The 23,972-nt window shown below is 29.2% G+C and overlaps 2 protein-coding genes and 5 non-coding genes across 7 annotated transcripts; all 7 read left to right on the top strand.

Moving 5' to 3' along the window:
• The first annotated feature begins 2,758 nt into the window (after positions 1-2,758).
• On the top strand, positions 2,759-2,870 carry LOC130799060 (small nucleolar RNA Z107/R87). Its single transcript, XR_009039206.1, has one exon. It is a non-coding gene; the product is annotated as a small nucleolar RNA Z107/R87 (small nucleolar RNA).
• A 372-nt stretch (positions 2,871-3,242) lies between these two features.
• On the top strand, positions 3,243-3,333 carry LOC130799046 (small nucleolar RNA SNORD96 family). The gene has a single exon (XR_009039193.1). It is a non-coding gene; the product is annotated as a small nucleolar RNA SNORD96 family (small nucleolar RNA).
• Positions 3,334-3,411: 78 nt separating this feature from the next.
• Positions 3,412-3,507, top strand: LOC130799057 (small nucleolar RNA R44/J54/Z268 family). Its single transcript, XR_009039203.1, has one exon. It is a non-coding gene; the product is annotated as a small nucleolar RNA R44/J54/Z268 family (small nucleolar RNA).
• Positions 3,508-4,120: 613 nt separating this feature from the next.
• Positions 4,121-4,216, top strand: LOC130799052 (small nucleolar RNA Z103). The gene has a single exon (XR_009039199.1). It is a non-coding gene; the product is annotated as a small nucleolar RNA Z103 (small nucleolar RNA).
• A 93-nt stretch (positions 4,217-4,309) lies between these two features.
• On the top strand, positions 4,310-4,405 carry LOC130799053 (small nucleolar RNA Z103). The gene has a single exon (XR_009039200.1). It is a non-coding gene; the product is annotated as a small nucleolar RNA Z103 (small nucleolar RNA).
• A 12,733-nt stretch (positions 4,406-17,138) lies between these two features.
• LOC130798740 (uncharacterized) lies at positions 17,139-18,653 on the top strand. The gene has a single exon (XM_057661840.1). It carries the CDS (start codon positions 17,139-17,141, stop codon positions 18,651-18,653), a length of 1,515 nt encoding a protein of 504 aa, XP_057517823.1.
• Positions 18,654-21,136: 2,483 nt separating this feature from the next.
• LOC130797563 (expansin-A10-like) lies at positions 21,137-23,972 on the top strand. Its single transcript, XM_057660184.1, has 3 exons — positions 21,137-21,393; positions 21,526-21,838; positions 23,014-23,972. The coding sequence occupies exons 1-3, from the start codon at positions 21,243-21,245 to the stop codon at positions 23,315-23,317; spliced, it is 768 nt and encodes a 255-aa protein (XP_057516167.1). The 5' UTR covers positions 21,137-21,242; the 3' UTR covers positions 23,318-23,972.

Genomic DNA, 23,972 nt, shown 5'->3' with positions numbered 1-23,972 from the left:
CTTTTAATTCTATCTGTTTATCACATTGTATGCTCGAAAGAGAGACTTAAATGAGAATCGAATTTTAAATCCTTATTTAGAAAAAGTCACAATAATTTTAATTGAGATAAGTCTTGATTCCATATATCTGTTAAGAAGAAAAAAAAAATCTTACAATTACTTTTTTTAGATTAAAATAATCAGTCCATAAGTCGTGCAAATGGTGATGGTTACGTTTTCGATGCGATTGCTATTAGATTAAAGCCGATTACAATTAGAACATTGTAGTTGTAGGACGTAGGTCGTGGTTGGCAAAAAAACTTTGAGATACAACTAGGTTTTAGTATAGTTGAAGATAGTGTATGGTAAAATCCGATTCCAAGTTTATAACTTATGTAAAGCTATCACCTACACTATATTCATGACGAATATAATTTTTCATATTCATATTCACTCACTACCCATCAAATTCATATTATATTTGTCGCAGTTGCATGGATATAGTGCAAAATTCATATCACTTTACACATCTATAATCCATACTTTTAATTAAGATTGGTCAAACAAGCACAAAATTGCTCAAATGAATGCTCTTTATACACAAAAGAACAACGTTTTGAAAGTTTTTTCTTCAAGGTTTTTTGAGGCTCCTTGTGACCTATATAGGGGCACATATAGTCATCTTGGTAATCCTCATAAATTCCTTATTATTTACTTATTTTCACCGAATTACATTGTATTATTTGCATACTAGTTTATTTCATTGGTTGCACCTTCAAACTAAAATATTCAACTCATTCAATTACATCGTATTATTTGCATACTAGTCTATTTTAATTCAATTACTTCGTAAGATGATTTATAATACTTATTGTTTGCTTATTTTCATTGCTTTACATCTTAATACTTGCATATTACTCTAGTTCATTAGTTGCACCTTCAATCTACAATGCTCAGTTCAATCCCTCTTTACTCATCGCTTCTACTTTATTGTCCAATTCATAATAGTTAGTATTATAGTGAGAGGTCTGGTTGGTATCTTGACAATTTTATTGGTTCAACATGACATTGAAACTAGATCCTACAAAGCTTAATAGAAACAAAAATTTCAAATCAAGAGAAAGAAAACTTTTGTTCAAAATAACATTCAATCTGATCCACTTTAGAAAAATTACACGGATAATTCAACATTTTCTTTATTTTCCTACAATAATTCTACCTATTGATTAACCATAAATAATTCGAATATCAGGGATATTTGCCTAGAGTAAAGTTGGGTAACCCGATACCTGCTATAGTAGGTAATTGACCAAAACATTAAACTGAAAATTAATTTAAAATTATAGAAATGCTTTTTGAATATTTACATAAAAATTATAAATAATAAAAAAAAATCACAAAATTTTTTTAAACATTTAATTCAATATTTTATTTTAATTTATTTTTAAAATTATAAAACTTGCTATAGCAAGTCATTCGGTTACCGGATTTACTCTAGAAAAATACCTTTCAAAGTTGAGTATTCATAATTAATTAATAGGTGAGGTTATTGTAGAAAAATCATAAATAAGTTAGATTATTCTAGATACTTTTTTCATTAAAAATAATTTATTGCATGGCATACAAAAAAACTAATATTGCAAGTAATTTAAACCAATGAAATTGTGTACGATCTTACATAACCTGCTTAAATCGTCCATCAAGTAGGATCCGAAAATTACGATAATGGTCTACTTCAAGTTAATCAAAGCCATCTTTAATTTAGGCCAATTTATGGGCGTACTTGATGAAATGAATTGCACAAACTCAATGTTCATAAAAAAAAAATTTACGATTTTATTATAAGATAGTTTATAACTAGTGTAATAACCGTACAATACATGGAGTCTTATTCTATATATATATATATAATTTTTAAAGATAAATACTAATAAACGTATAATATATTAAAGATGAAGTAATAAATATTAAGATAAGTGATATGATGATATGATGGTAAATTTACGATATATCATATATTCAAATTAATAATTTATCTAAAAAAGCTCAATCTAAGTCGGAATATATTCAAATTAATAATTTATCTAAAAAAGCTCAATCTAAGTCGAAATCATTCTGTTTATTCTATTTTTTAAAAATGGTCAATTTCTCCATCTAATTAATTTATAGGAGGGCTAAAATGACACATTTGGTTAATTCTATTTGTCAGGTAAGCTAAGATCAACATTCAAATTATTTCCAACTAATAGAGCTATATAAAGATGACACGTGAAAGTTTACCCTTTTTTGTTATACCTTTTTTGTTATATTGTATAACTGTATGATATGTGATATTATTAAACAAAATAATTTAACTAGATTAATTTTTAAAATTATTTAATATATAACACATTATTTTTAATACTTTAAACTTAAAACTAACATTTTGCATTATTTTTAAATATAGAATCATCATATTAATTTCTCTGATTGTGAGACGATAGTATGTGGACTCCAAGTTTGGAAACATTCTACCATGATCCGGGAAAGTAGCGAAAGTATTTGTTCAAAATTACTCTGCTGGGCTTTGAAACTCAAGAGTGCAATTGGCCCAAACCCTAGAAAAAACCCTAATTCACCATCTCCTTCCTACTATAAATAAATTCACATGTTTCAGATTATCTCCGTCACTACCACTGCTTAAACCCTAGAAAACCCCTTCTTCGGTTCTTCCCAATCTCTATTAAAATTCCCTTTCCTATTTTTCAATTTCATTTTTTAGTATTACAACAGATCGGGGAATTACGGTGACGACTCACTAAATTCAAGCTCAACAGACCGGAATGCAGGAACTTTCCTCTTTTCTGAGTTGATGTTTTTGCGTGTCGATTACCCCGCTGAACTGAGTAATTCTCTTTTCTTATCTTTTTCAAAAATTTCATATCCGGATATTTTCAAATGTGAAGTTTATTTTCTATGCTGTTTAATCTATTTTTCTTTCAAATCGTTGTAATTAGAAATTAAAATATGACGGGGATTAATCCGATAATCCCATTTACAATCAAAATTGGGGCAAATTAGATACAATATTTGCATATCCCGAAGTAAAAACGTCACAAATAAAGTCTAAAGATGTAGTAGAGTCTTTCATTGTATTCTCCATCGATCGGACGGTCTCATATTCCATTGCCTTGAGTAGCGGCGTTGCTGCCTTTATCTCTTTGGACAGGCCATGAGGCATACATTCATTTTCATTTTTATTTGTTTATTAAGATTAATCAGTATAGCCATTGATGAAATCAGTAATAAAACACCATCTTTCGGGACTGAATAGCCTTTTGGCCTTGCTGACATTATTCTGCAATTCTGAGGCTTATTTGTGAATCGTAGAGTTTAGATTGATTCAATAGTTTGGTCTATCTCATATATTTTCTAGATTTTTAAATTACTTTTGATGCATATGACGATAAAATTAGACAGGGACATCAGAAACTCTTGAAAGAGTTTTACATGTTGATCAGTCTAAAATGGGAATCTCTCTGATGCATTTGTAAATTACCATTTTTCAATCTTTGGTAATTGATTTGTGATTTCAAATTTATTTGTAGTTAAACGTTCATAGGTGTATTATTGTGTTGGTTTATATGCCTATGATGTATTATAAATGCATATATATCAGATTCAAAAGTTGATGATATCTTTAAATTGTCACTACCTCTGAGGCATAATATATGCTTTATGTTCCTCTATTTATTGTGAATTTTCTCTGTTTTTAATGATTTCAATTGAGAGCCCTTTAAGCCTAATGATTGCAAACAAGAACGGAGATATGAATGTTGATTCTTGTTGTAGCCTAACATAATAGATTGGGCTCCAAGAACACCAAATGTACTCAAATTACTTTGATTCAGCAATGAAGGCTTGATATGTGTTTGAGTTCCAAAAGCTTTAAAATGAGATAATGGCAATAAATTAGAGTCTCTGATGCGCTTTTTTTCAATAGCGTTTTCAGCGCTGTACGTTGCCTATATTAGATTGGAATTGAGATTCTGGCATTTTCCCATTTAATGATAAGGTTGATGCATTCAGATGTTCCTACATTTTAGATTCTATGACTCTTTATACTATTTGTTATTATAAGAATTTGTTAAATAGTGATGAGATGGAAATGATGATTATTTCCCCAGATGATCGACGCTGAAATAACTGAGCTATTATGTTCTCATATTTGAGAACTCAAGCCAGATTTCTGATCTATCTCAGTATATATTTATTTTTGAAAATAGATTTGGTAGATTCTGTGACTCTTGATACCATTTGTTATGGTAAGAATTTGTTAAATAGTGTTGAGATGGAAATGATGATTATTTCCCCAGATGATCGACGTTGAAATAACTGAGCTATTATGTTCTCATACTTGAGAACTCAAGCCAGATTTCTGATTCATCCCTTTTAATATTAATTTTTGAAAATCGGTTTGGTATGAGTTACATGGTAATGAAAGTTTTTGGAAAGAATCTTGGTTTCAAATGAATTTAGTGCTTTATTGTAAAAATCAGTTATTGAATTGATTTTTACGAATTGCTGGGATTTGAAGATTCCCTGGTGAATGTCTTCAAAACTACAGATCATGAGAAAATGAGGATGAAGCTAGCTTGTAATTCATTATTTTATCAACAATTCAATTTGGGGAAAATCCCAATTACTAGATGTATTTCGACAAGTAGTTTTAAGAAATTGAAATTATAAGCATTTTTGTGAACATTTTTTTTTTCTTAAGCTTCTTTTATTAAAGAAAAATATTGAGGTAGGGTTTGGGTAAATATAATTTGGAAAATAATTTTTTGTAAAATTGCTATTTTTAAATCTATATGGAGCGTGTAGTTGGGATTCTAGGTTAGAAGATTAAAAACACCGTCAAAGACTGAATTTGAGTTGATAAATAATAAATATTTCAACTAGATTTTGGCACAACTAAACTTAATTAGTTTTCATTCTAAAATCTGATTGGTAATCAGAGAAGTTTTCTATTAAGTTCATATGGTTATCAATTTTTATCGAATTTTTTGATGTGGTTAATTGTTTTAAACATCAATTTTGACTTTAGTCAAAGTCAAATTTTAACTTTGTTAAATTATTGTTTAAAGTGGTCAATATAAATGATGCAAATAAATTTTATTTGGCCAAGTGAAAGATAAAAAAATCTTATCACTTTGTTATTTTTGTCAAGACAAACATACGAAAAAAAGTTTATTTATTATTATCTTTTGTAATACAAAAGGAACAAATAAGATCAAAGAGGTTGAGAAACATGATGGATAGGTGTACTGAAGGTGGGGGTTAAATGTGGCATACGCAAATGGAATAGACGTTAATAGGCGTGGTTGCACACTTGCAAGTTTCAACTAAGGGTGAAGGATAACTTGTGTATTCATTGATTAATGCTTTAATTTGTGTATTTTGAATGAATAATTTTTATGTATTTTTATTTGATTATGTGTTATAGCATGCAGGTTATTACAAGTTTTAATGAATAATCTTATTTACGTTTGACGCTCCACATGAAAAAGTCCTTCAATAATCTTTGTTGACCATTTATTGTTTTTGGTTACTCTACAATTATTTCCTTTAATGTCTGTCGTCAAAACTTACATCAATGGATATGATTTTTTTTGACTTTTGGAGACTAACAATTCAAGACTAAGAAAAAAAGACGAATGATTTTGATAAATATTTGAACAAATTTAAGTTTCCGAACGCTTATTTCTTGAATCGTGCTATCACTGATTCTTCAAGCGTTTAAAATATCACCTGATCTTTTTGTTTTAGACATTCATAAGCTTAATCTTCGACAAACAATACATATATTTCACATTAGTAAGTGAGCTTAATTTCTTCATCTCTATGTAAACATAAATTTGGTATGCAAAACAGCAATAATCACAAATTACATAATAATAATAATTCTACAAATTTATTGTTCACATACTATATAACACTTGTTTAAATCATAGACTTCTAATTCACATGCTATAAATTCTGAGTTTCGAAAATTCGATTTTTAAACCAGACTTTGGCTTCGAATGTTGGTGAAATTCGGATATCTAGATATCCAATTTTGAATTTATTCCATTGAAAATTTTTATTTGGGCTTTTGAGCAAATTAATATTTACAATTTTTTATTACAATTAGGTCGCATAACTTATTAATTATTAAATAATTAAGACTTTTGAACACCACATCGACAAAATAATTTGTTTTTCAAACTATAAAATAAAAGTTAGTTTAAGGGAAAAAGGAAAGAAACAAAAGCGCAAAATATAAAAAGAATTTTCAAAAAAATTGAATATTCGTTATCCAAGTTGGGAAAATTCGGATATTCGGATTTATAATAAAATCCGACTTAATCGTATCGGATCTAGATCATGATTTTCAGTATTCAAAAAATCGAGTATTTGAATTTTAGGTTCCAAAGGGATTCGGTATTCGATTTCAAAGAGCCTTATAGCCTATTATAGTACTACGCATAATATAAACACCTCTTATATATGCCTTAAAGGCTTAAACACACTTATTTCACATATTATAAACATTTATTTCATATACCGTAAACCCTTACTTTTATATAACCTACTACATATACTATAAATATTTATTTAATTATTTCATTATTTCATATAGCATAATATTTACTTTACATTTCATGAATTCCTCCTCACAAATCCTTGATTCACATAACTAATAACTTAAACCTCTACTTCACATAACGTAAATCTCTATTTCCCATCGCGTAAATACTTATTTTACATAATATAAACATTTACTTATTCACAAAACATAAATAACTACTTAGAATACTTACTATAATAGTTGTAAACCCGTCCTTCCTCTTTAGCACATTATAGCCAACTTGTTGATCAACATTATAAACAATGCTTAGAACTGAATTCTTTTTCTTTGTTTGAAGAATCAAATATTGTGGTTCATTATGATCCAATGAGCTAGAAACATAATTCAAAGAATTCATATCTAAAAATGAAAATAAATTTCAAAATGATGAAAAATAAAAATTCTAAAAACATTGCCATAACATAAAAATAATTCAAAAATTACGTTAAATCATAAAATTACACGAAAAATAGTGAATATAAATTAACATACCCTGCAATTTAATTTTGATACTAAAATAGTTTGTGATAAAAATTGCGCATGAATTTAGATTCAAATAATACAATTTAGACTAAAATAATACGGTCAACGCATAAGTGCGAAGTCCTATGGAGATTGCATGTTGACAAAAATGCAAAGTAAATATCCAAGAATAAGAGTGGGTGTTAACTTTGCAATTCTTGTATTAGTTATATGTTGTGAAAATATTAAAAAAAAATTGTGTTTGTAACAAAGTTAGAGAAATCTGTAGATAAAAAATAGATAAATTAAATACGTGAGAATTAAAAATAAGTTTAAATTATGATAAAAATAAAATTGTAGTAAATTTCATCAAACAAAACAAAACAAAATATAGAGTAAAATCCTGGTCGGAGCGAGCAGCTCTTTTAAGTTGTTTCTGAAGGTGCTTCTTCAGTTTATTAAATTGATTTTAGATTAAGAATTTCGGGTTGATTTAAAATAGAATTTTTTATCCTTATTACTTTTTATACAATTTTAGATTTATTTTATAAAGTTAGTTAAATTGATTTTAAATTTATTTTATAAAGTTAGTTAAATTGAGTTCAATTACAAAATTGGGTAATTATTAAGTTATGAGATTTATTCGGAACGCCGTTGTTTCACATCCAAATGTGTAAGAAAGGTGGAACTGTGTAGAATTGAGTGCTGCTTTTTGCGGTCAAAGTTGTAAGCGGAGGTGAGATACCACTGTCTTTTTGTCGCCCATATTATCGAGACTGGTGTGTTTCTACATGATTGGCAGAAATTGGTGGTGATAACTTGATTGTTGGTTCTCCTTCCTATTTGAAATTTCAAAAACGGATAAAAGTGAGAAAATATAAAGTACCTTTTTTTTTTTTTTTTTTTTAAGTTTTTGCAAAATTTTAAAAGTAAATTTCAAGACATATTGAATACGTATTATGAAAATTTATAAAATTTATATAATAGTAATACTGAATCGTATGATATTCTATATAGATATATTTTATTTTTTGAAAATTCCACGTGGTTATATGAGATATTGGGTTTTTTACGTGATGACCAAAATTTTTTTGAAAATCCACGCGGTAACTTTAAAATTTACCAAATTCTTTCTCCATGATCTTTTTATATAAAAAAATATTTAAAAACATTAATTACAAAGCTTAAATCTTGTTGTATGCCTACTTATTCGTTTCAATATAATTGCGGTCTTAATCTCTATCCCTAAATACTTTGAAAAATCTCTAACTTTTGGAAATCTTCTGTTATAGACCTCAATTGAGTTTTTCAAAAACTCGTTGGGTAATTCATTAAATCCACGCGGTAACTGTAGACAAGTAACTCATAATCGGTGTACTTCATTAAATTTTTTGGCTTGTTTGCTATAGATTTTTTAGAGTTGGATAATGAAATGTGTTAAGACATATGATTAGTTATTTTGATATAAAAAAAATTAACTAATATTGTTTCTTTGAATTAATCATTACCCATATTGTAATTTCCCTTATTTTCTAATGGTAATATGAAAAAAATTATCACTTTAATGTTTTAGTTATCATATTAATGTAAAACAACCAATATATTTAATACTTATTAATTTCATTTTCCTTACCATACTAATATCACACAGCTAATAAATTTAACACTTATTAATATCATTTTTTCCTTTACTTAACCTTTTTCATTCCATTTTATTATCATACCAATCACCCATTACGGCTTGTTTGGTAATCGGTACGAGATGGTGAGAATAATAATGAAAAATTAGTGTAATTTTTATAGAAATACTCTTGACAAATTTAATGGTGATGCTTATTCTCCTTCAACGTTCTCATCTTCTTTACAAAATTTATTTCAATGCATTTCCATTTAAACGTACATGTAATTATATGGTAATTAAAATTTGTGAACAAAATACTTTTTTATGATCAAATTTTTATATGGGAATGTCATGATACAAATCAAGAAAATTTACAATATAAATCATTCTCATTACCACTTATTAATACCATAACCAAACGGAATGTTAGTGTTCACTGATTACATTAATTTTGCACTTCTTGCCTTAAATCCTTAAATTCTTAACATGCTATTTTTATTCAAGCAACTAACTCAACTAAAATATTTTAATTTTGCATTTAACTTTCGGTGTTAAGGCCTTAAAATATATTACATTCATTCTAATATGGCCGTTCACACGATAATCCTTTGGGCTAAAAATGTGTATGCAACGAATCGTCATACATGACGTGACATTGTCACTTAAATATAAGAAGTGGATAAAATTAAAACTCGTGATCTTCTTATCTTGTTGGTTTTTGAAACTACACCAACAAAAAATTGAACTTAGAGTTGAGACCGAAAGATATTCAAACAATCCAAAACCACTTTTCCATGACCCATGTAATCTCATAAACAAAGCATGCTTCGTTGCCAAATACATTAGTATTAGTTATAAGTATTTTAGAGCGGTAACATTTGTAATGTTGCACATTCTATGATTCCATCGTGGTGTAAAGACATACTAATTCCAAGTTTGAGTTGAAAAGTGGTAGCAAAAGGGCGACAATATGATGCTTTGCTTTAATTTCCCGCCTCTGTAAAGCAACATTAATTCTTTTGAGCTCATTTTTAAGTGACCTTTACGTGATCACCTCTTCTAATCATCAGTCTCCCTACCAAAGTATGACTATTAATAGTTTTAATACTAATTAATCTAATCATTTTTACTTTTTCTTTTCTTGATTACCACTCTTACCTTTCCATGGCTGTCATTCATTCTTTTGTCCCACTTTTATTCTTTATTTATTTATTAATTCATATATTCCATTTAAATAAATTTGTCTTATTTTTTTATTTTATCATAATAAATTTATTTTATTTTTTTTACTTTTACTCTTTATATTATTTCTCTTATTTTTATGTATCTCAGTATTTTAACCTGAGCGTTATACCTAACTTTATTTTCGTGATAAAGTACATGAGGCTAGCACATACTTTCTTCGTACTAGATTTACTTACAATATTTGCTTTTATTACGCAATCCAATACATTAGTTCAATCTTTAATATTTCTAATTAATTATGTATAATAAAAAATTATAAAAATTTGATATTCATAATTTTTGCAATAAGACGAATAAAATAAATTTTCACTTGACTATATTTTAACTTATAAATTAAAAACTAATCACAAATTAAAAATAATAAATAAATAGTATTATTTTTTCAAATGTTGCTAACTAATAAGGAATAAGTATAAATATTCTACACAAAAAGCTGTTAACTACCTAAACAGATAACCGCATAATCCATTTGATATTATTATAAGATTGAGCATGCATCATGGTTCATTCATGGCTGGCCGGTATTTTAAAACATCATAAATTATTAAATGATATATAGATTGTGAGATTATTTTTATTGGATTGATTTATGTAAATTTAGTTTATTAATGTAATTATTTATAATTTTAAAATAATTAATTAAATAAATAGACTAATTATATGAGTTTATTTTTTAGTGAGATGGTCTCATATAAATTTACTTGATATATAATATATAATCAATATCAAGAACAATAATATGTGGTTTGGATGGGGTTAAAACTAAGAGTATAAATATAGCATAAATATATCTTGTGATATATTATGGAATAATCTGGTGCACCCTCATTGTAAATATATCTTGAAAGATTTTTGTTCTAGCATCATAGGTAATTAATCACTAATTTAGGTAATTAAGGTTTTGTGTATGTCCAATTTACATCCCCAATGGACATACCTATCTAAGAACATGATAGATCCACAACTCCATCATTATTCCATAAAAAATAAATTTTCTATTATGAAATTTGTAAAAAAAATTCATATAAAAATATTTATTTTAGTTATTAGACCTATCAAAGAATTAAATATTCCGCTCCTAAGCCCCCAAACTCTATAGACAAATGTCATTTAATAATTAATGCCCTGGTACAAGAAAAATTATAATCAAACTTGATTTTTATTTGATGTATTTCAATTTCATTATTACTATATAAAATTTTTTTTATTAAAATTTCGTTACATAGAAATAATATTCGTACAAAATTGCACTATTTTTTCTTTTGACAATGCTTTTATAATTCTCTTATTAGTCTCGTTCTCTTATATTCTTATTTCATTTATAAATTATCCATTCACCAACAACAAATTATTATTACCTTTATTCTGAAAATTACTTGTAACTAATGGCAATTGTGCAAAAAAAATATTAATATTAATTTTAAGTATAATGAAACGAAAAAGTATATAGCTCTCGAACAAGTGATGAATGGTTCATACAATTGGCATAAAGAAAGTTAGAATAGAATGAAATATGTAAATTGTAGAGTAGCAAAACCGACGATGAAAAAGAGTCCAAATATCAGTTCGCATTTGTTAACATTTGTTGGTTTTCGGAATGAGTCACGTTTCGATTTCTCATCATGCATTTTTCATTCGTACTGATTATAACATAACTAAAACAAATTAAAGGGCCACATTCTAGGGCAGTTATAATCATAGTCATAATTATCAATTTAATATTTTATATAAGTTAGGTTTCGTGAGGAAAAGAGTATGGTGACAAATCGTGCTTTCTCCAAAAAAAAATGTGCGCACTCAATTTATCCCCGGATTGATAGTTAGGCTCCTGCAAAGAGAACGATGAGTGAACACAATACGCCTGAAAAGATACTTGTAACTTACAACACACATAGAAACTGTAACTGAATAATAATAATAAAAATAATAATAGCAAAAGTAAATATAGTGTGAATCAAAAAAAATAAATAAATAAGTGAATAAAATGATAAAAAAAATAAATAAAAAATATTAAAAGCTTAAAACACAAATAAGACGGACTCCGACTACTTTTATGAGTAGTGATACTTAAACATCAATTAGGTGTCTACAAATTATTTCTTTGGATTAAGACTACAATACATACAACCTCCCAATCGACCGCAAATCTTTGAGGGCCTCCATAGAATCGATGTTTGTTATGATGTGGAAAAATAATTACGGAAGGAAATACATTTTAATTTTTAATAACGATAAAGTATAAATCACAAATTAATATATGACTAATTTGTTTTAGTTAAGAAACTAACTCAATTATAAGATAATCTTTATAATTACGATTGTTGTATAAATTTCTATTCTTATCAAGTCTATTCATATTAGAGATTAATTTGAATTTAAAATATAAATTCAATACAAACTCTTCTGATACTCGACATAATATATTTCAGAAATAAAAAGTAAAAATTCAAATATGTGATTTATTGTTATCTTCACTTATGATATTAATTATCAAGGAAATATCTCAAGCATTCACAGCTAACCATATTTCCCCCACCTTCTTTCACAATCATCATTAATTTGAGCATTAATTAGTTAGCATCATTGAATTACGTATTATTTCCTCATCATAGTAAATTTGTATTATTTTTTATTTTTATCCTTCCATCAAATTAAAATATGACAAATTTTTTATTAAGATCGTCTCATCACGAGATGGTTTTATATGGGCTAACCCAAAAGCTGAGACGGTTTTATATAGGCTGATCCAAAAGCTAAAGGTATTGGTTATCCTTTCAATTTTATTAATTTTGTCTCTAAAATTACAACAATTTGACGTTTTGAGCTATTTGTATGAATACGTCTCACGGTGAGATACAAAATTTGCAAGATAGATATATTTCTATTTTTTTTATGATTCACATTTTTTATTAATTTTCATCTACATACTAAATTTACTTTTTCATTACATCACACATTTATTCCTTTTTCATAAAATATTATTTTTACCTTTTTTTTGGTACATTAATTATCTAACAAATTAGTTAGTAGGACGACGGAAGAAATACATAATAAATTAATTCAATCAGTATAATTACACTTATCAAATAAGTTAACACTCTTAATTGACTCTTTCTTGATTAGATATATTAATTAACGTTTAGTCACAAACTACCTCTGTGTCACACAATCAAACAAGTCTTTTAATTTCTTTAAGTTTAATTTGTTTTGAATGATGACATACTTCTATATAAATTGTAGTTCTACAAAGTTGATATCAAAAAAATTATGACTTTTGATATTATTTATTAATTATTCTTTAGATGTATTTTATTCTTAATCTATAAGTTATAATTAATATAGTCAAGTGGAATTTTATTTAATTTATTTCAATACAAAAATTATTAATATTAACTTTTTATAATCTTTAATTATGTATAATTAGAGATATCTATGATAAATTATTACATTGACAATTGTATCCGGACAAATGAGACTATTTGATTGAATAAACTAAAAATTAACTAATAAAAAGTGTAAAAAAATGAATTGGAAGATTGAAACAAAAGGAGTATTATACAGAAGTATTACGATAGAAGATGTAAGCTTATCAGTTATCACTACTCACTAGGAAATAAGCAGAAAAGAAGGAAAATGACGGTAATACAAAGTACGTATACAGATACAGAAATACAAAAAAACAGATAGCAAAATCCAAACCCATAATCATAAATACGGTTGCAACAGAAAATGTCATATATACAGAGAGTATCTTATCATTTCTGTATTTGCATGTATGAAGACAGGCAACAATTGTGAATAATATTTTTTCCTCTCACTTATTTATCATCATTTATTTTTATATTTATTTTAATTAAAATAAAAAACAAGTGTTTTTTAAGAGAATAATGAGAAGAAAAAGAGTTGTATAAATGGAATTAAAAGAAAATATGATTAAAAAAGTTGCGAATTGTATGCTGAATAAGTGAGACGGAGAAAATATTTGGTCGATCTCACACATTTTACATTATTTCAATTTTTAACAATAGGCTATAATTTTATGTTAACCTCAACTATGTATTTTCATTTACCTTTAATTTAATACACAGAATTCATATTTTTTCATTTATTATCAAATAGAAGTATTAAATTTTTGGGAAATGTCATATGATAACTCCGAGTTTTGACTTTTTCACGTGTTGAACAAATAGTGACTTTAAATTTCTAACTTTTCCACATATATTCGTCTACTACGTGAAAAAGTCGAAAGCTTAGGATTATCAATAAAATTTATCTAAATTTTTTTTATTGAAAAAAATTTAATTTTTTATTTTATGGTATACAAATGGAGTGAATAGCAGTAGCTAGTTGTGGCAACTAGTCCTCGTTCACGGTCTGCGGTTTTAGTATAACGTTGGTGATTGTATTCAACTTTATTTTTTCTTCCTTGAGATTGAGAATTGAGAATTGAGATTGCGGAAAGGGATGGTTTAGCTACATAGGTCAAACCCTCAACAATATCAATACTAGGCACCATAAATACTCGGTCGTCATTTCGTGAGAATTCACAAATGTTTATTTGTTACACTTAATTTCCTACTCCCAATTTCCCACAATTATTTTATCTTGGATAGTTTAACCATTTTACCTCACATTTTATTTAAATTTTACTTTGTCACTTTTATAAATAAAAATTTAATACGTGAGTTGAAAGTTTATTTGGGTATCGTCCATACAATTCAATTCAATTTATTCAATATCACATCTCATGCTATTACAGCTCACTTAGCTCAGCGGAGCACTTCCAAATGATTGTGGGAACCTGAACAAATTATCACTTATACATTCAAGGATCAAAGGTTAAGTCTCACGCAATACACCCAAAAACAAAATCAAAATGTGCAACCCACCAAGAATCCCAATTAAGCAATCAAGAATGCAATCAAAGCCAACACAAAGATGTAAGTGGTTCCCCTAATTGGGCTACGTCCAGTGTTCTAATTTAGATGTCTTATTACTTTTTCAATGGTTCTCCAATAGAGATACAAGAGATGATGATGATTACAATTGAGAGATAAGAGAATAGGAGAGAATAGACATAGATTTTGGAGAGAAAGAGAGGTTAAGAAAGCATGACACCTAATCTATGTGTTTAGCCCTATTTATAATGCATAGGGACAAAACACTTATATATAATCCTAAGGAATTCAAGAAACAAAAAACAGAACAAACAAGAAAGTTGTCCAGCAGGTAAAGTCGAGTCGATTTTCCCTTGGCCAGGAGAAAAGTCGACTCGGCTTTTTCTTCTATCTCCAAAAGCCAATTATTCATTTCAAGCCCTTCAACCCTTATAGCAGTTTTAACCTTTTTCACCACAATACATTTACCATGGATTAAGGATTAAGTCACACTTAATCACCCTTAAAATACCACAAAATCAAATGTTGAGGGTTCAAAGGCGGATGCTTTGATTCGAGAATCTAAATCTTTTAGAATCTGGCATTGCTACTTGACTTTTATTCGTTGACAACCAGCAATTGCTGAGAGCTAGTTTTTTCTTTTTATACAACGATTTGTCCAAATAATCTAGGCAGCTGTTAAGAATCGCAAACTTATTAAAATTGAGAGTGCATAAGTCAAAGTGCTTCGATTTGAACATTGTAACATATCTATCAGTTCAAGAGTCTCAATATTTACTCACTTTTTTCTTATTGTAGCTCTGGCGTACCTTTAAAGACTAAATTGATATATAGTCCAATACATTTGTAATTAACTTTTTTAAAAATGTTGTTTGAATAAGTATATTAAATCATCAATATTTGACTCAAATATATAAATCATAGTATTTTTTATTTTTTAAAAATTGAAACTAAAAGTCATATATTTTTATCACCGCACATCTTTTTCAAATTTTCAAAATCACAAGAGTATATATGTAATTTGAGTGCATTCATAAATTGATCAGCCTTTTAAATTAGTTTCCTACACAACCAGAATAGCTGTTGCAGTTACAGCTAGCCAGCTACCCATTTGAAGGGGCACTATACTAACGACCCAAAATGGAGTTACTCTCTTGCCACAATTCAATTTGGTCATCCCTTTGTTTTTTCTTTCTTGCAGCCAATTTGGTTATTTTCTCTGCATTTCTCTCTCCTACATAATTATACATACAGAATTACAAATACAGAAAATACTGTTTGTTAAAGGTAAGAACCGGACTGCCAGAAACTTCAGCGACATTTATTATTAACCTCTTCTGTATCTTGCATTTATTAAAAAAAAAAACAAATATTTGCCTAAATTATTTAATGTGAAATACTAGTATTCACTTATTTACCATAATAGTCTTTTCTCTTATCGGTATTAAATACTGAAAAATTAAAAAGACAATATAAAATTATTGAATTTTTCATTGGAAATTTTTTTTTACAAGTTTAATAATTATGTTCGCTCAACTTTAATTTATAATATTCTTCATAAAATTGATTTAAATACATTATCACTTTCAAATACACTGTTTAAAGAGACAAAATTTAATGATAATTGGAATTTGTGAACAAATATGTTTTGTTATTAAAGTTTCATCACTATGGTATGATATGGTATACTCCCTCCGTTCCTATATGTTTTTCCACTTTGGGTATTTCACAAAGATTAAGAAAAAAAGAATCTTTGGCGATAGTGGGTATTATTTTAATATATAATAGTGGGAAGTAATGATTGTATTGGAATAATGAGAGAGAAATTAATTGTAGATATAATTAAATAATCAAAAAAAATCTGATTTTATTGTAGAGAGAGAATTTACATGGAGGGAAAGTAACCACTTTTCAAATTGGGAAAGTTTACATTTTTGGTTCTAAAAAAAAGGAGGGAAAAATTTAAAGTACATGGACCAAATACAAAATTTCCAGCCATCCAAAACAGCATAATTTGGCCTTGCATTGGCCAAATTAGAAATACATAGATTAATATAATGAAGAATTACAAGTACAATCTCCAAAAAAATGACCTTACAAATTCCTAATCATCTTATTTAAGCATAAAACAACAGCCTCACAGTACTTGTCCAGCAAACAGTATCAAAAGTTCAGCAAACATTATCAAAAGTCCAGCAAACAGCCTCACAGCAACTATATTAAACCCAAACAGCAGCCTCACTCCCACCAAAAACAACTGTCTAGCAACATCATTAGCCTTGTAATGGCTTCAAATGATGAAGATGAGGTAGAGGGGGCTTGGTATTTTGGATCAAATGCATACGATCCAGAGTCAAGCTCCAGTTCCGACGAGGAACCACAAGAAAATGATGCACAACAAATAGAACAGCAACATCAACGTAAAACAAGGCTTACAAACCACATGAGGCATCTCATTTTACATGAAATGTTGTCACTTAAAGTAAGTGACTCACTCCCACATGGTACATTCGTACGAATAGCAAACAAATACGGTTACACACCAAGAACAATTCGAAACATATGGAAACGTGCAATTGAAACCAAAGAAGAAAACAAGCCTTATGTTGTCGATTCAAAGTACAAGAATTGTGGAAGAAAAAGAGTTCAAGTGGCACCAAACGTACTTGAATCAAAACCAATGGGTGAACGTACATGCATAAGAGATGTTGCAACATGCTTAGACTTGGCACCAACAACGGTTTGGCGATTGATACGAAGGGGGGAGATTAAGGCACATTCAAATCCATTACACCCTTATTTAACAAATGCAAACAAGGCAAGAAGGGTTGAGTGGATTTTAAGTCTCATTCAAGAAGATACAATTCATCATCATCCAATGTATAAAGGTATGTATGACTTCATACATATTGATGAAAAATGGTTTTACTTAACCAAGAAGACACAAAGAGTTTATCTAGCACACAAAGAAAATATTCCATATAGGGCGGGAAAGTCATCAAAATTCATTCCAAAAGCCATGTTTTTAGGGGCGGTTGCAAGGCCTAGATGGAATCAATATGGCCAATGCACATTTGATGGGAAAATCGGAATATTCCCTTTCATAAGTAGGGTTGCAGCACAAAGAAATTCAATTAACCGTCCAAGGGGGTCTATAGAAATTAAACCAACTGACTCGGTTACTCAGGAAATTTATAGGAGCATGCTCATTGAACAATTAATTCCAGCTATTCTTAGAAAATGGCCAAGTGATGCTCCATCGATAATTTTCATCCAACAAGATAATGCAAGGGTTCACATAACAAATGATGATCCAATTTGGCAACAAAACAACAGGCAAGGGGGCTTAACATTCATTCTAACTCAACAACCATCAAATAGTCCCGATTGTAATATTCTAGATTTGGGTTTTTTTAGGAGCATACAATCACTTATGCATAAGAAAATGCCAAAGAACATGAATGAGTTAATAAAAGCAGTGGAAGATCCATTCGAAGAGTTACATCCAAAGACTTTAACCAATGTATGGATTTCATTACAACACAACTTAAATGAAATCCTAAAGGTTAAAGGGTCTAATGACTATGTTCAGCCACACCTAGGGAAGAAAGTTCAAGAAGACAATGGAAGGTTACGAATACAAGTGCGAGTACCATCACAATTGGTTAGGGAATGTGTACGTTTCCTTAACCCAAGCACAAATCAGCAAGGCACACAAACAGAAAATGAAGATGCTGCACAACTTAATCAACAAATACTTGAAGCATATGATGAAGTAGTGGAAGAATCTCAAAGATGATTATAAATTACAGCCCCTCAGTTTATTTTTTTTCATCATCAAAATTGTTTCTATAAAACTTAGGAGCAACTAATTATGAAATCAACATCAAAATGGAAATTTAAGATCATGTATATGTATTTACGTCATTATATAATGATCATTTCAGTTTTTTTGCCCCCTAATTCATCATTGAGGTCTTTGAACCTCTCAGCTTTTTAAAATTTCAACAAGAAATGACGCAAATTACTGTACATGAAAAAAAATATCATATGATGTGCCGATTGTACACAATTGCTACTCAACCAAGTAATTATAGATAATTTTTCAGATTTTAGGTCAAGTAATTGCATAAACACATCACAGGGGTTTTTAAAAAAATTTCAAGAACAGACTTCCAAAAAAAATAAGACGAAATAAAAAAGGTTCAGAAAAAATCCAACATCAAACATCACAAAATCAAACAAATCCAACAGCAAACATCAACAACACTTATCATGAGTGTACAATGAAAAGGAAATTCAAGAAAAAATTACATAATTCACGTGCGTTTTTTAGGGTTTTTTTTACCCCTTGCAGCAATAACTTCCTCAGGAGTGTCAGGGACAACCAAATTAACTTGGTCTTCATGAATCTTTGATGGAGTTGAAGGATTAACATGAGATGGAGACTTTTGATATGCCTCAAGATCTTCTTCTTCTTCAACATTAGGAGAAGGGGTAGAATCACGAAACCTAGATGTAGCATCATCCTCCATCGCCTTTTGATATGCCTCAAGATTTTTTTTAGTTCATTTAAGAATTTCATTTGAATAAGAGTGTGACCTCCCATTAATGGAACAAGAACAAAATTCTCCACGATCACACAAACCGTCATAAAGGTATGATGGTATGGTCGAATCACTCTTAGATTCGACGGTTGTCATGGACAAACAAAGGCTTCAAACAGTAACAATGGAAGTCGAAGAAGAAAGCAAAACAGAGGGCTTGAAAAAAAAAACTCAACCAAAATTCACAAAACGAACATCAAAATGAAGACCAAATTCCGATCTACATTTTAATGCAGTAAAAATGGAGTAAAAAAGAGGAATGAACAGGGGATAAAAGCTAAGAAAGCCATGGAAGAAACTCAAGGAAGAGAGAGAAAGCAACGTGGGGAGAGGAAGCAGAAAATGATGATGGTGTTAAATGAAGGAGGCTGCACACATACCGTAATTGAATCCAACATTTAAAATAAAAATATATAGGGTAAAAGAGGGTATTTGAAGGGTATAAATGGGAAAAAAACTTTTCAAAAATGGAAAGTATTCTAAAGTGGAAAAACTTATGGAACTACCCGTTTTAGTAATGTGGAAAAACAAAAAGGAACGGAGGGAGTATTTGATAAAAATTTACACTTAATATCATTCTTATTATCACATTTTAGTACCGACAAAGTAACAATCATACGGGTCATGATTAAGATTACTTTCCCGAAAGCGGCCAAACGTGGTGGCATAAATTATTAATCCGTCAACCTCTCTTTCATATTCTTAACCAAATCAAATAATATGTTTAATTCAAGGACGAACTTAAAATTCAAAATCATAAAAAGTCAAATAGCGACACACACTAAACCGGGGTGGTGTTAATGAGCAAGCTAAGCCCTACCCTAGTTTAATTCACAGGTATTTTAACTCTACTTATAAATCATAAGACTTATCAACTTTGATCTCAATATAACAAAAATGCACAAAAAATATCAACTTCAAGGAGCAGATATAATATCATTGATTTTTTGATACAATCACTAACAAAATGTAAGTGATTCTTTGTTAAAATCGCTGATAATTAAGACTATTGACATAGTCACTGATTTTAGTGCGTAAAAAATATAGTTTTGTACTTGAACAAGTAAAGCTAGCAATATTATTATAAAAGATTTTATAAATTGCTTTTTGTTATAAAATGATTTAACAAATAGTTGTTGGTTGGAGTTTTTGGCTTATTTAACAACTAAAAATTTTAGTTAAAGCAGACTGGTTTAGCTAGCTGATGTAGAAGTGTTTGATAAAAAAATATTTGTTGATTGTTAGCTTTTTTATTAGAACAAAAAAAGTAAAAAGTCTAAAGCTAATAAAAACTAAAAATTTTAGCTAAAGCAGACTGATTTAGCTAGCTGATGTAGAAGTGTTTAATATTTTATTGTTAGCTTTTTTATTAGAAAAAACAAGTAAAAAGTCCAAAGCCAAAAAAAAAAATATTGATTCAAGTGCTTATGAAACACTTTCTTGTAGGATAATAAATTTATATAATAAATTTGATCATAGTATTCTCAATGAACATAATCATAGAAAATCTCATAATATTTTCCAGATCGGACTCGTGTGTAACAATTGGGACAAAGTTCCAAGTTAGCGCCACTTTAGTCCAAAACCACGGCCCTACTACGGACTACCCATGCTTCTTTCCCTTCTCAGTCCTCACTTTTCCCCCTCTATTTATTTCCCTTCACTCCCCTCCCATTTTTGCTCACCTTGCTTCCCACTTCCCACTTCCCAACCCCTCTTTAGTCTTTAGTCCTTCCACCCCTTTTTCTCCTCCTTCCAACCTTAATTCTCTCTCCTTAACCATGTCTCACGTTCTCCTCCTTCTCACCATAATCTCTCTCCTCTCTTTCTCTTCCTTCGCTCGCCACGGTCACGGTGGCGGTCACATTGCCGGTGCTTGGACTGACGCTCATGCCACCTTCTATGGCGGCGGCGACGCTTCTGGAACCATGGGTATTATGCTTTTTTTTTTTTAATTTCCTTCTATTTTCGTAATTTAATTGCTGTATACTGTTTAGTTCCTCCGAAAATAAAAATAATTTTGCGGTTATAATAATGAAAACGCATACAAATTGAATTTCGCAGGAGGAGCATGTGGATATGGAAATTTATACAGCCAAGGGTACGGTACGAGTACGGCAGCGTTGAGCACTGCTCTGTTCAACAATGGTTTGAGCTGTGGTGCATGTTTCGAAATGCGGTGCGTGAATGACGCGAGATGGTGTTTGCCTGGTTCAATTATAGTCACAGCTACTAATTTCTGTCCACCGAACAATGCCTTACCTAATAACGCAGGAGGATGGTGCAACCCTCCATTGAAACACTTTGACCTTGCTCAACCTGTTTTTCAACAGATTGCTCAATACAAAGCTGGAATTGTCCCTGTTTCGTTCAGAAGGTACTCTTTTTTATTTGTTTTCTCCTTTAAAAGCTTAGGAATTGTGAAATTATTTTTAGTTCTTTTTAACCATAACTTTATTTTAGCCTAGCTATCCTATACTAATAACTTAGCTAAGGGCCTAAGGCTAGTCTAAATATTCAAATTTTAAATGAATTGTTTTTGTTTTGAGATGTAATGCACTTTTTTTAAAGCTGGGGTCGGTTCTAGTAAGACCATCTTTTTTTCTTCACTTTTCTTAGATGTGCACTCAATTTTGAAAATAAAAGTTTAAAGGCAATTGCTAATGGTTTAACCATGCAATTTACTTTTAGAGTTGTATTACACTAATAAGTAATAGTTAATTGTTATTTCAAATTATGAGGATGAGCAAACAAAACATGAGTGTTTTTGCATATCACTGATAGCTAATGACTTACTCCCGTTTCCTAACGTATGTTGTTTATTTTGAAGGGAGAAATTTAATTAAAATTTTAGACATAATTTTTTATAGTAGATGCGAAAAACATTTGAAAACAGTAGTATTTTATCTAAGTAGCTAATTTGACAATTAAATTTATAAGCTTGTTTGACCAGTTAATTTTAAACCTGCCATTGAGAATAACTTGTGTAAAATTAGCTTATTCATACATTACTAGACACTAGATTTAGACACTAGATTTAGATGATTTGATCGTCTCATATATATTTGTGCGTTTTTTTTACTTGGGTGGACAATTTGTTAACACTGGATTTAGATGAATTTGACCGTCTAATATTTATTTGTGTCAAAATAATATAAAATTATTTTAAAAAACTGTTGTGAAACATCTATAAACGCAAAAAAAAAAATTATAATGAAGCGAAAGGTCTATTAATATGAAAATATTAAGTAAACTTTAGAGAAAAAACGTAGATATGTAATGTCCTTGTAAAGTAGTATATCAGACAAATAGTTATTTTTGTTAAAAAAGTAAATTTTATTGTCGAAAAAATTTAGACTCTAAATGTTACACTTACGAAACTAAAATCATAGAGAATGTAAGGAAATTGAAGGGAATTATACTAAATTTATGCATCGGTTGTAAAAGTTGGATGAAAGGTCATTAAAAGTAATACTCTAAATTATGTGAGTTGTGAAAATGGTAAGCACAAAATTGGTTAAAGATGCTGAACCTCTGATTTTACTTGTACAGGGTACCATGCAGGAAAAAGGGTGGAATTAGATTCACAATCAACGGCCATTCTTACTTCAATTTGGTATTAATCACCAACGTTGGAGGTGCAGGTGATGTACATGCAGTCTCAATCAAAGGGTCCAGAACTAATTGGCAACCCATGTCTAGAAACTGGGGTCAAAATTGGCAAAGCAACTCTTACCTCAATGGCCAAACCCTATCTTTTAAGATTACCGCCAGTGACGGCCGCACCGTCACTGCTCTTAACGTGGCTCCTCCTAACTGGTCCTTTGGTCAGACTTACACGGGTGGCCAATTTTAAACAATCACCACTGTCTGTCACCATAATTTTACAAAATGAGTCATAGGGGTAATTTTAGTTTTTATTTTTTTATAGGGGTCCAATGGTAAGGGTTAATTTTAGAGTAATCTTTATCATTTTATCATATTATTATTATTATTATTATATATCAGTACTGAATTAAAATATATGATGTGGGCTTTTTATTTCATTTAGCCCATACAAATATCATTATACTTCAATTCAGTTATGGGTTAAAGGGTAATTGGGTTATTTTAAGTTTGTGTCCTGATATTATTATGGGATACAATATATATATATATGTAGGCAGGGGTGGGTCTTTTACCACCCGCCATTAAAATATGGGTATTTTAGAAATTGTGAGGTCTTTTTCTTTTATTTTTTTTATTTTCGAGGAATATTTTAGATTTTAGATGTTTCTAATTTGAGTTTAGTAGTTTGTTGTTTGAGCAAAATGAAGTGTAATTGGGATTGGGACTGATTTTGAATCAGTTATAATTATGTAATTTGGACCTGCTAAGTAGTATGTTTCAAATTTTAAATATAATGTTGAGATGTTGGTAGTTCTTCAAATTTGAAGCCATTCGGCTGATTCCTTTAATTTTTCTCATCTCTCTACAAAAGGTTCACATGAACTCGATCAAAATTATTTTAT

Source organism: Amaranthus tricolor, chromosome 13, assembly GCF_026212465.1.
Source record: "Amaranthus tricolor cultivar Red isolate AtriRed21 chromosome 13, ASM2621246v1, whole genome shotgun sequence".
Classification (NCBI taxonomy): domain Eukaryota; kingdom Viridiplantae; phylum Streptophyta; class Magnoliopsida; order Caryophyllales; family Amaranthaceae; genus Amaranthus; species Amaranthus tricolor.
Note: the sequence above shows the minus strand (reverse complement) of the source record. Positions and strands in the feature narration are given on the sequence as shown.